At 41.7% G+C, this 12,633-nt stretch overlaps 1 protein-coding gene across 1 annotated transcript; it reads left to right on the top strand.

Moving 5' to 3' along the window:
- The first annotated feature begins 3,846 nt into the window (after nt 1-3,846).
- Nucleotides 3,847-9,444, top strand: si:dkey-82o10.4 (uncharacterized protein LOC797793 homolog). The gene is made up of 5 exons (XM_040118706.1): nt 3,847-4,278; nt 5,118-5,189; nt 5,589-5,715; nt 6,389-6,533; nt 8,668-9,444. The coding sequence occupies exons 1-5, from the start codon at nt 3,865-3,867 to the stop codon at nt 8,750-8,752; spliced, it is 843 nt and encodes a 280-aa protein (XP_039974640.1). The 5' UTR covers nt 3,847-3,864; the 3' UTR covers nt 8,753-9,444.
- Nucleotides 9,445-12,633: the final 3,189 nt, after the last annotated feature.

The following is a 12,633-nucleotide window of genomic DNA, read 5'->3' on the forward strand; positions in this document are numbered from 1 at the left end:
AACATGCTATCCTTTCCGGCGGAAAAGTCGACCAAGTTATCTTATAAGCCCGATAATGAAGAAAGACAAAAAAAAAAAAGCTAAAATCTGCTCTTTTGAGCCCATTATCACTTCCCTATGGAATATTGTCAAAACTATCAAGTTGGAATCAGAGCAAACGAGTTGCAGGAAAAGACGTAAAACACATGAATCAGTTTTATATCATGTATAATTTAATCAAGACATATTATATGTTGCCACGGTGTCCCCCAACCTCTTGTGACTTGTGGCTATCTAACTTGCAACCCCCTTGACAGAGGTTGCACACGTCCTTGGGGTGTGACCAATTCAACAGAAGGACGGTTTTCGTTTTTCTCTTCTGAACCTTCCATCATTTACGTGGGAAAAAAACGAAGGTTGGAGGAAAATGTGACAGAATAAACGTAAAATCCCTCCCCAATTCACTCCTCGCTATATAACAGACACTCGGCGGTTGTAGTGAAGTGTGTTCTCAGACATTCATAAATCATCATCCTTTTGCGATACCACTGACAGGTGTAGTGTTACGGCACTGTAATTTTCACATCTATAAATGCATGGTGGGGTTGTTAGCAGAAAGGAGTGTACATGCCACAGACGCTAGTTTTGTTGTTGTTTTTAAGTTGTGTGAATTTTTGAGAACGGACGGTAAATAAATGCACCATATAATGAGTGGGGAGCTATTTTAGATAGAGTCATAATATTGTGGAGCTGAAACGTGTTTCTGTTTTCTCGTGCCGTTAATCGTCCTGCGACCTTGCGACAGATTTATTTTGCCGGCCGAGTTTCACCTGCTACACATGAACGCCAAAGCTTCAATGTCAGACATTCAAATTCAAAACTCTTTTCAAGGATTGATTTTTATCCTGAAAAAGTCAGATTGTATATTCCGGAGCCTCGCGTGCTTCTCACGGAGCTGCCTCATCATGAAACCACATCTAACCTCTGCTCCAACAGTGACCTGCCCCACACGCTCTGGGGGTTTGTTGAACACGACGTCTTCATCCCTGTCAGTGGATGTTGCCCGGGAGCTCAGCTGTGGACAACAGTGCCTTTCAGTGGCTCAGCGGAGGAAAGAGCTCAATGAAGACACCGGCTGCAACATTACAGCTCTTTCTCTCTCTCAAACACACACACACACACACACACACACACACACACACACACACACACACACACACACACCATCTCTGTGGCTCTGAAGTACATTACAGGCCTCTGACACGCTGAGCAGAAAGTGGAGGAATAACACTGGCAGTCCCACAACATTTATTCATTTAACTGTTCAGTTATATTTTTCTGTAAATGCTATCTCCCTGGATAATGGTCCAACTGCTACTTCAAAGAATGTACCGTAACTTTAGGCGAGAAAATCTAGGTCCCTTCCTTTAGTTTTAATTAAACTGAATCGCTCGCCTCAAAGCTGTCACATTAAAAGGAATATCAGAATCAGCCTTGTAATTTGTCCGTATGTGAGGAATGTAGAGTCCTGCTCAGGCCGCTGAAAGCTCTGAATCCCACAAACAACACAGACGACGTGACCTCTGGCGTCCTCGGTGGTATGATCGAGGGGGGGGCTGGCTTTTAACTGGCTTCTTTAAATCAATCTGTTCATACAGTATGGGCTTTTTTTTCCCCTCTGTTGCTTTCTGAATGGCAGCAAACCTCGATAACAAACAAACAAACAAAAACAAAAACAAAAAAGTACAGTATGTCTGTATGTGACAAGTTTTTCACGAGACAGTTTAAGGGGCCCGAAAGTGTCACCGCATGGAAGTTGATACGGCAATTTGATTAACTACATATCCGTGGGGAAAACCGCATCAGTTAAGAACAATATCAACCCAGACAGGTCTGACATGATTAACTACTCTGCTGGCCCTGCCTTAGAGAGAGACACCATGTTGAAAGATGTTTATTATTTTAACGAATATTATGCTCAAATTGTGCGTACTTAGATTCCGTTTTGTTTATTCTGATTGGCACAAACTAGCCCGAAGCATTCCTGCATCGATGTACCTGTTTCACTGGCCTTAATGGGATCTCACATTTAAAGAGGTTTCTCCTATTTTTATTTTTTGAGTTTCTTTTGTTACCTCCGTCTTTTATTTCTCGATCCTTCTTTGTTTCCGTCTCCCACCCTCTCTTCACCCCTTCTTCTTCTTCTTCCTCCTCCTCCTCGCTCTAAACCTGGTGGTCTTGATTACAGCGGCCTGGACTCTACCTCTTTTTTTTTTTCTTTTCTTCTTTTTGTTTTGTTTTGTTTCTCTCTACTTGTGTGCTTATCTGCAGATTCTCCAAACAATTAATCCCACCCAGTGTGGAGTCGTTAATATTCTGCTCCATTCGACTCGCAGATGTAAAAAGCATTCTCAGCTGACGCACATAATTACTGTGATACATTCCGGAAAGGTTCCTGTGTCTGGGCGCAATCTCAAATAACCAAGTGCCGCGCTGCTAATTATTGATAAATAAAATTAGTTGGGAGAACTTCAGGTGGGCGGGGCCGCGCGCGCAGGTGTCCGCCGCCGCGTGCGTGCGAGCGCGGCGGCGGAGGGAGGGGAGAGCGACGGGGAAAACGGCGCTGACCTGTAATCACCGAGAACAGCGGGGACTTAATGATGTTTTGGTCTGCTGATCAAATTTCACATTTTCGCACAATCATTTTAGGCACCTGCGCAGAAAACAAAGCCTGGGCGGAAACTGCTGGCCCGTAGGAACAACTGGCTCTGTAATGAGTGTGTGTGTGTCTGTGTGTGAGAGAGTGTGAGAGTGTGTGTGTGTGTGTGTGTGCGCGCGTGTGCTCTTTGCACAAGCACTTTTACTGTGTTTTTAGGTGTTCTCTCTCTTTTTGCATTAATAATACATTCACGCACAGACACTTGAAGTTTGTTTTTGCAGTTTCTCATACTTTATAACACGCAGAAACACACACACACACACACACGCACACACACACACGCGGAGGACATGGGACAGATAAATGGATATTTACCTCCCTCTACTGGACTCAATCGGTAAAGCCACTTTGCTGCCTTTAAGTGCTCCATGTCTCTTCGGACAAAAAAAACAAAACAAAACCCAGACATAAAGATGTAAAACACTTTGACCGGTACAAATATTGTTCCTCGAAATGAAACAAGAGATCCACACGTTTCACGTGCCGCTAGAAAAACAGACAGGACAGAGCTGGTCACTGACATTTAAACAAAAGTAACGATAAAGTCATATAAACGTTGTGATAACATTTAGTGTCAGAAGATCAGGCCTCTGTCTTTGTAAATCATATCTTGTGTAATGTGAGTCATCCTGTCAGAGCTGATAGAGCCCACGCACCGTACATAGTTTGTTTGTGCTTGCATATAATAATATCACTTTCTGAGAAAAAAGCCAGGTTTGTATTTTAACATTTGACCGTTATAGTTTACTACGCCTCGGTCCCATCCCTTAACTTTTCCACCCGCCTCAGCCTTTGGTCTGCAGGCGTAACGAAGAGCAGCAGCAGCCTATTAGTCCCATAAGCAACATATTAAAAAAATAAAAGAAAAACAAACATTCATTCAAAGAAAGATGCAAATTTGAAGTAAAAAAGAAGCCAAAGACAGAAACACCATGCACCGCCGTACATAGAGCAAAATGAAGTGCTCCGCCTGATCGTTTCTGCATTTCCAACAGTACTAGAAGGCAGCAGTCATGTGTGTGTACGTCGCGTACGGCATAAGGATTATGGGTACAGCATGGGGTGAGTTGCATAAGGTTACCTAAGCCAGCTGCGACAATGGAGGCGGTTGCAGCCTCGGTCCCCGGGTCACGCGTCGCGTGTAACGCCGCGTCCTCCTCGCTCTGATGCAGCGGATCGTCAGCCTCGTTGCATGCCGAGAGCTCGGCGGCCTGGCGGCGTGCAGGCCCGGGGTCTGCGCCCGGAAGAGGGGCCCGGCCCGCAGCGGGCAGCCGGTCGAGCACCGGCAGTGGGCGGGCGTGTGTGCGCGTCCTGCGCGCACGTTCGCCGCCGAGCCCGGAGCACAAGGCCGGAGGTTCTGCAGGCGGTGGTTCGCGTTTGCCGGTCAGCAACACAGAGCTTTCAGCTCCCAGCCTGGAGCCGACGAGCCGGCGGGGAGCTCCGGCGGTCAACCCGCTATCACTGTGGTCGGCATCCCGGACCCGATCACATGGATCCGGTGTAAAGTCGTCATGTACCTCATCGATCTGTACTTCGAGTTAGACCTCAACTCTGCGGAGTTTGACAGGGGAGTAAAACAGGTAACTTCTGACAGAGGCACCACCAGGCCTCCTACTAACTAACTGCTAATTCAGCGATACAGTAAGAAGATGGTCAACGCTTCAACACCACCTTTTATTTTCTCAGGTTATGTGGCACTGGTTCCAAAGCCTCCTGCGATTCCTCAAATGTAAATGATGAATAACGCGGGGTTTTTTGACGTTGCCGCAAGGGGTTTCATAGAGGTCAAACTTAGGACGAGATAGATGAAAAGCCAGAGGGGAAGTATTACAAGACCTAGACCAAGTTCTTGGCTTCTAGCTTTTAATAATAGATTAATATGGTGAAAACGCACCCAAAATTATAAAGACAGTGTATCTCAACTACATCTGCAAAGCAACTGTAACTCATAAAACTGTATTTGTCTTTGATCGAACCAAATGATTCCTGATGAGCAAAATCTGGCCTTCTTGTCATTTAGTAGCTGTTCTGGAGCTTTTGGTCATATGACACGATCTTCAGCAGCAGACGGAGCAAATTGAACCTCTACAATTACAATATATCAACACATTCTGTTGATGAAGACCATGCAATATGATTAAAATGCTCCAGAACAGCTCACAGTGAGACTGTTTGCTTAACCAGACAGTTAATGGAAGATTTAACGTTGTGTATTCGAGTTTTGCCTGTTATTGCCCGGCTGAAGACAAAAGAAAAAAGACAAAGGTTCCCACCCTGGTTTTTTTAAAGCGAGGCGTCTAAAAGGTAACGCAACCAGCGCGGCCCACAAACACGTTTACGTTGACGGGAACTGAGGCACTAACATCACTGACCAGGATGCAGGTGAATAAACACCCGTCTTGTTCCCCACCCATCCCAGGCTTTGGTCCACGTCTCCAACGTGATGTCCGGTGGCAGATACCATGAACTGAAGGGGATAGTGTCCAACGAGGTAACACATCATGCACATGCTGCACGTGAAGTCACAAACAAGGGATACATTCAGATGAAAAATAAATGTTTTACCATTGCCTGTTCTTCCTGTAGGCCGCTAACCTTATGTAGAACTTTTACGGTCCGCTAGTACTATGGAAACTCCAAAATGTATATGAGCATGTGGTAAATGTTTAGACAAATTAGACTCCTGTGCTTTTGGGGCATTGTGTTCATGTCCAAAAAAGAACACCCCTGTCGCACAAATAATCCAATTATAGTGTTTTACAATGTCTGCAAATTCTTTACAACTTTATGTTCAAATTCATCACAGGGGTCTAACGATGAAATATAATCCATCACCTCGTCAGTTTTTGTTTTGATGGTCTCGTTTGTTTTTTTGTTTTTCCCCCTCCAGATGGTAGAATATGTTGAGAAGAGGTGCAGGTCTCTCACTAATTCTCAGAGACAGCAGCTAGCTGTCACAATGGATGATATTATATTTGTGCTTCCGGAGGACGTGTCTGTTGTCTTTGATCAGTATGGTGAGTTTTGTACTATTAGTTTTCCTACACAATGAGAACACTTTGAGCGAGGAGGTGATTTCAGGACACCTGAGTTGAAATATGCATTCTGCCAGGGTCACCTTTTGGTCAGTGGAGGTCCTTCACTAACTGAGCAAACCAGTTAAGCTGCTCCACTACCAAGTTAGAGTGCTAGTAAAAGGATCCCATTTGTTCAAGGTCGTAAAACCGCTCATGCTCTCTTCCCAAGAAGGACGCTGCAAACTCATAACTTCAGTTTCAGAGCTGGTCTTTATCATTCACTATTATTTCCTGCAGTGTTGTCCATTTTCTTCCCCCGGAGTAGTTAGAGAACACTAATCGGACAGCCTGTAATTTGGAGTCAAACTTCGCTGATGTGAAGCTCCTTGAACCCATTCAGGTCCTGTGCTCCCTTACAAGTCACGCATATCTGAGTTTTGCCCAAAAAACCAAAAAAAAACCAAAAAAAAAACCCACCAGGTTTCCTCAACACCTATTGGGTAAAGTGTACTTTAGCAAGGCACTTAACCCTCAGCTGTATCTACAGAGGACTATAGATATAAACGTTCTGAATGTGTGACTACATAGGATATTGCTGAAAAGACCTATCATGCCTGTTTGAAGCTTCAGTTCTGCTGACTCTGGTTCTCTCTCTCTCTCTCTCTCTGTGCAGGCAGAAAGTTCTGCTTCATCGTCATGAGGTTTTGGATTCTGTCAACACACGAGGGCCCCGATGACCCAGAAGGAACAAAAATCTTCAAAGTGGGCTCTAGTGAAGACGGCAGCCCACAGAAGAAAATTGCAACCGCTGTCTATGAGTAAGCACTCAGCTTGTCCTCTGCACACACATCACAAACAGGCCGTGTGTCCAAGAGAATGGATTACAATCAAATCTTCCCTCATTCGGCTTCAGATCTATTTCATGCAGTGCTTGCTGGCGCTTTCTGCTTATACTCAGTTTTGATCATTAATTTGTTCAGATGCTCGGTGCCAAAATCTCTGTTTGCTTCATTTCTCCATATAGAGTAAGCTGAATGACAATTAAAAAAAAAAAAAAAGGTGCAAATATTTACTTAGAGAAATAATTATATGTTGAAAAAAGCTCAATTACCTGCGGGCCATCTAACATATGGCAGGTCTGTTGTTGTCTGGTGGGTAGCAGAGCCACAGCTACACAACAGCTGATGGTAGCGAGTTAAACGTTTATCAAATATAAGTGGAAAGGATCATTTTTGGAGAAATGCTCCAAAGTTTAATGTGTGTATGGATGCGACTTCATCTAATATTTAAATCCTCACGTGGGGAAATGGTGAAAGTGACATCAATTTTACGGGAGGACTGCTACTAATACACTTTAAAGTAAGAAATATTAATAGAAGCCCTGATTGGAAGAAAAAAAAAAAAAAGCCACAAAAGTGACAGTCCTGTGTACAATGTGTCCACACAGCTACCATAGTGGAAATGGCACATCAGTAGGGCAGCAAAAACGTCAGTTCTCTGTCAGTGTCTACACAGGATGCGTTCAGGCAAAGTACTGTGTGTAGGTCATTAGTATTTTGGCAGCGTTCACAATCTCCGTAGTCATGCACATAAAAACAGCAGAAGGTAATTTTACCGGGTCGGACCTTTCAGTGTTGGTGTAACACTTCCAACACAGCGCAAGTCTGAGTTGAATGGCGTCAGATTAATGTTAAGTCCACAGCAGCACAAGGACAAATATGCAGTGAGGCAAATTAAGCAGGTCTTGTCCTTATTAAGAGCACTCTATAAATGAATCTTAACTCTATAAATTATCCTGATTTGCTCAAAGAAAATTATATATTGTTGAGGAGATTCTTCAAATGTCAGATCAGTCTATAATCACAACAATAACAGCGCCAGCTGTCTCCTTTTATATCTAAGATTTTCAGTCATGCAGTCAGAAGGCTTGACATGCATCATTTGAGCAAACGAAAAGTCACAACGTAGCGTGTTTTAATTTTATGCTTGGTCACCTTTAAAAAATACACAGAAGAATTTTCTGACTAATAAATGAGGACTTTGATGAGAAAATGTATAAGGGGATTGACTGTGAGAAGAGGGGTCTAGTGTCCCTCTCACTCATGATGGTCATTAATCAAGGCCTCAAAATATAAATCACTGAGCTTCTTCTTTTATCTATTCAACTCATCACTTTGCAGGTACCAAGTATCACACAAAGTATTGTGGCTCTTTCTGTAAAATGTCCTCTCATGCCTGAATAAAGCCAAAAGGAACACTGACATAATGGACACCCATGTCTGAGTAACAGAACGCTATAACTTTCAGAGACAGATTAGCCCAGCAATATTACATATTCCATGTAAGAAAAGGGCTAATGGCAGAATCCAGTTGTGATTATGTGAAATTCTTGTACTGCTTCACTTCAAGTTGCTCTGATGTCACCTTAAAGAACCACTGACACGATTTGCTGCTGTAACAAAAGAGGAAACAATTTCACTCCCATTGCATGTAACAGTTAAAGCCTCTTTCCATTTCCCATCAGTAATCCAGTTAGTTGTTGGACCAAATGGTGGGGTCTACTCTACCTAATGCCCACCTATCAAGTTGGCCAGATTCTCCTTCCTATTGTTTTCAGGTCTTAGAATCCCTGAGAAAGCCTGTTACACTTCAAATGTTATCCTGAAGGCTAGCAAACAGACAGTTTGGCAGACTGAGGAAGCCATTTTCAGAATCCTCACCTCATTATTTTCAAGGTGAGACAAGAGGCAAAACTTAGTTTGAATGTCAGTGTTAGTCTGCCTTTATCTTCAAGACTTTAAATAAACTTTTACTGCTAAGAATTTAGGATGCTCTTCTGCAGCACTTTTGAATTCTCAATATGATTTACATCAGTCTGGGGAGCTGCTCTTATTTAAAAGGAGCGTAAACTGTCTTAGCTCCTACTAAAAATGCCTGCCTCTTTTCTTTCAGATTCCACCGAGAGCTGACGAGGGGGGCCTCTCCCGACTGGACGGTCACGACTGTTTGGCACTGGCACTGGAAACTGGCAGAATAATTTGGCTCGACGCCGTGAGGCCATTTGTCATTCATCAGGACACAGCAGCAGACTAGCGATCAGCTGAATTTATTTATCCACAACAACACCGAACTGGACAACAAACAAAGCGAGCAGCAGAGTGAGGAAGTGTCCATTTGGATCACATGAAGCAGGACCCAAAGCCATAGCACTGAAGCTGTGCAGACACCTGAAGACCTCAGAACTTTATTAATGAACCAGTTTTCCTACTTGAAAGGCATTCTCTGATCCTCAGATGCCTTTAAAGCCTTCCTCCAGTGATTTCACACAGTTGAAAACATTTGCAATACAGGTCAAATTGGGAGTAACACCCATTAAGTGTTTTAGCTGATACATGGACCAAGTGATGAGGTCACTGGAGGAAGACTTTTAAACTCTTCTCCTGAAAATCTTCTGTGTGTTACAAAAAAACCAAAAAAAAAAAAAAAACTAATGTCATGTACTAGCTTTTTTCACAATTGCTCAGTCTTCCTCCGCAAATGGAGTTTGCTTATTTGTCACGGTGTTGGCCCAGTTGTCATCGTGTGACCTACAGTAAGCATGAAACTGGTTATGGAACAATAGATGTCAACCGAGCCATCTCCATTACAACCGATTAACCTTCATTTGCTAAGGAAGACGGCAGGATACGGCTGAAAGCTATAAAAAGCAAGAAAGTGGACCATTAGTTTAAAAAAAAAAAAAAAAAAAAAAGGTCAAAAACTCAATTGAGTTTGTTAAACCAATATCCTGTGTTAATAAATTGTTTGATCATGGCACCAAATTCTACCCTGAACCCTTTAATTTACATAGAAAATCTGCCTTCCCGCCACTCACAATCAATACGTGAGAGATTTAATCTACACTACACCAACAGTATGCCACTCTGACAGTTGCACTGATAAACTAAGGGACTGTACCAAAATGATCGGGGTGGTAAGACCAGCTGAACGTTGTTTAACTCAAAATCATCAAGGCCCTCCCCAGCATTATAAATGCTTTCTTCACACCCTCCCTTGACTTAGAAAAAACTACAATACCCTTTCCACAACAACATGTTTAATCATGTAAAGACACAGAACTGTTGTCCTCTGCACATAGCAAGTTGCAGCTTTGGGAGCCATGGCACAAATGAAAGTTTCTTTTTGACATAACGAGTTAAGAAACTATCAGACTATCAGAGGAAATACATGGAAGTGTCCATAGAGCCCCTAAGATTGCAACAATTTCATCCACCAGCTTCTGATCGCAACATCAACACGCTAATTTAACAGCTGACTGCCTTAGCATTAAAGGCATAGTCCTTGTATTCCATAAATGTTTTCCACATGTTATTCATGAAACATGTAAGGGACCAAATATATATTAGTATTCTGGTAGTTGGGATAGGAGGCAAAGTGAAACAAGATAATCCATTTTCCATAGTAGGCAGGAGGGGGCGTACGTTCTGGTACGTGGTTGTCAGCGATGCAGTTGACTGTTCAGGCAAGTGCTTTATGGGTCGTCAAGACATCACAACACGAGTCTTACATCAAGTGTAAATGGTTGTATAGCATCGCTGCGAGCGAGAATGACAAATTCTACCCGAAAAATTCTCCACCTGTTTGACTAACTCAAACACAAGCCCGCGCTTGAGCCCTCGTCAAAAACATCACATCTGACAGGCTTGTGAATGCTGCGTGTCATCCCATTCTGTTAAAGCTTGGCTGCGATATTATTTATGTTGATAACATATCTGACAAACAGAGAGGATTCTGTCATTAGCGGCCGCTAAATCATGCATAATGAAATACGCTGAGGATTATTCTAATTTTCCTGCATAGTAATATGCAGTCTGTAGAAGTTTGCGTGGGGGTTTTTTGGTTCCAGTAGAGCATGTTGCAGAGTCATAATGAGATTAAATGAGTGTGGTTAGCTTAGCCTGTCAATATGCTCATGGATATGGTGAGAGCACATTAAACAATTTAACACGCCTGTGCATCACTCAGTTTAATGGAAATTAACGGAAAAACAAAAACAAGTGGTGAATATACAAAAAGCTAATGTTTTTTTATTAGTTATTTTACTGTTTTGTAATGTTCTGCCGTGGATCAGTCAAGGCTGCGTGCCAACCTGTTTCATTAATCTGGTTAGCGAAACCGATTGCAAACAATTCCTCATGCCTCTTTGAGTCCTGTCTGTTTGTATGTCTTCATGTGTCTCAGCTCCAAGAAGCCATAAATTAATTGTAATATCTCTGTCAGACTCTCATTTTAAGGTTGATTAATAGAATTACATGATAAATATGCTTGAAAATCAAATCTAATTCTCTGACAGAACAAATGATAAGGTACGGAGAATGTACCTCTCAGTATTTACTGAAGTCTTTTTACAGGCATAGCAACAGTGTTAAAAGGCTGTTGCTATTAAGGCCAAAGCAATCAATTAAAAATTTAACACTGTTTCACAGCAGCTTAGGTGTACCAACAAAAGATGGCATGTTGCTTTCAACAAAAATGAGCGGGAATGCTGATGCGACAAATTAGCTGTTTCTATCCATGAAATTATATTTCATCATTTTAATAGCAAAACCGATTCACCATAAACAAAAAAAAAAAAAAACTTTTGTTTTAGTGACATGTTTATCTTTAGTGAATTTGTGGCGCTACTAATATTATGACTGATGAATGCTAATTATGGTTGAGAGCTTTCAAAAGTGCAGGATAATAAAATCAAGGCAAAAAAAACAAATCTTTTTGCAATTTAAGGGCGCTGTGCATTTCAACATACAAAAGTATTTTTGACTATAATTTATACTTCAGCTTTGATTTTTTTTTATTTTAAATGCCATCCAGAGTCAGTGAGGAAGATTCTCCAACTGTTGTTTTACTGACACTAAATTACACTTCATATTCAGGCAATAACAAAGACAAATGCAAGTCAAGAAAAGTCCAGACCGAAACAAATCAGAAAACACTGTGATGTCAAGGCCAAGAGCAGATTCAGACATGAATGTGTAACAGTCATGATAGTAACTGAGTTATTGTACCACAACAATGTTTATTTTAGTCATCTCAGAGTGCTGAAGGTATGAACCTGGTTGGTATCTGCAGAACGTTGGTTCAAATCTAAAGAAGTAAACACCACCCATACACCTGGTAGGTGTATCCTCTGAGGAATTCTCAAAACAGTTAAGTCAAAATGTATTTATTGGTGTAAAATCTGCTCAATGGTGCAATACTGGCTACTTCGAGCACTGCATGTAACACTACATTAAACAAGTTGTTTGTTGCTGTTCCCAATGATGAAGATAGAATTTCGCGGTGCAGCTCAGTTCTCAAGCATTTCATCATATACAACCAAATTGATAGTGTAAGATATAAGTCCATATATTGAAAAATGTGTAACAGATGCAATATATCTCTTTACATAACCGTCTTTTGAATGGATGCTCTGCCAGAAACTGCTATGTGGCTTCCAGCGAATTCATGAAATAAGAAGAAAGGCAGCACTCCAAAAAACCATAAACCTAAAAAAATAGGTCAAAAGGAGGCTCAGATAAAGGCTTATATGACAAAACACATTAGTCTGATGTTAGCCATTAAAAAATGTTTCATTTTTAAAATAAGTTCTATGGAGTATGTGTTGCTTTCCTGTATTTGTTGTTGTGTATTTATGGACTGATTTCGTGCACTAGACAGAGTTCTTAGTATTTAGTTAGTTCAACTGTCAGCTCAAATAGACCCCCACTAGCAAAAAAGATTACAACCTAACATTGCGTTAAGTGCAACACTTCATACAAAGCAAAGCCAAATATTGAACTTGTTCATTTCAGCTCTCCAGCAGCTGACACCTACGTTCATTAAAAAAAAAAAAAAAAAAAAGTGTTATATATGGCTCCA

The sequence above is a fragment of the Xiphias gladius genome, chromosome 22 (genome assembly GCF_016859285.1).
Source record: "Xiphias gladius isolate SHS-SW01 ecotype Sanya breed wild chromosome 22, ASM1685928v1, whole genome shotgun sequence".
In the NCBI taxonomy this organism is placed as follows: Eukaryota; Metazoa; Chordata; class Actinopteri; order Istiophoriformes; family Xiphiidae; genus Xiphias; species Xiphias gladius.

Excerpts from the sequence above, each read along its gene's own strand:
- si:dkey-82o10.4 (XM_040118706.1), top strand. The coding sequence starts at position 3,865 with ATGCAGCGGATCGTCAGCCTCGTTGCATGCCGAGAGCTCGGCGGCCTG. Across the intron at positions 5,190-5,588 it reads AGGGGATAGTGTCCAACGAG|ATGGTAGAATATGTTGAGAA; the intron begins GTAACACATCAT and ends TTCCCCCTCCAG. Across the intron at positions 6,534-8,667 it reads ATTGCAACCGCTGTCTATGA|ATTCCACCGAGAGCTGACGA; the intron begins GTAAGCACTCAG and ends CTTTTCTTTCAG.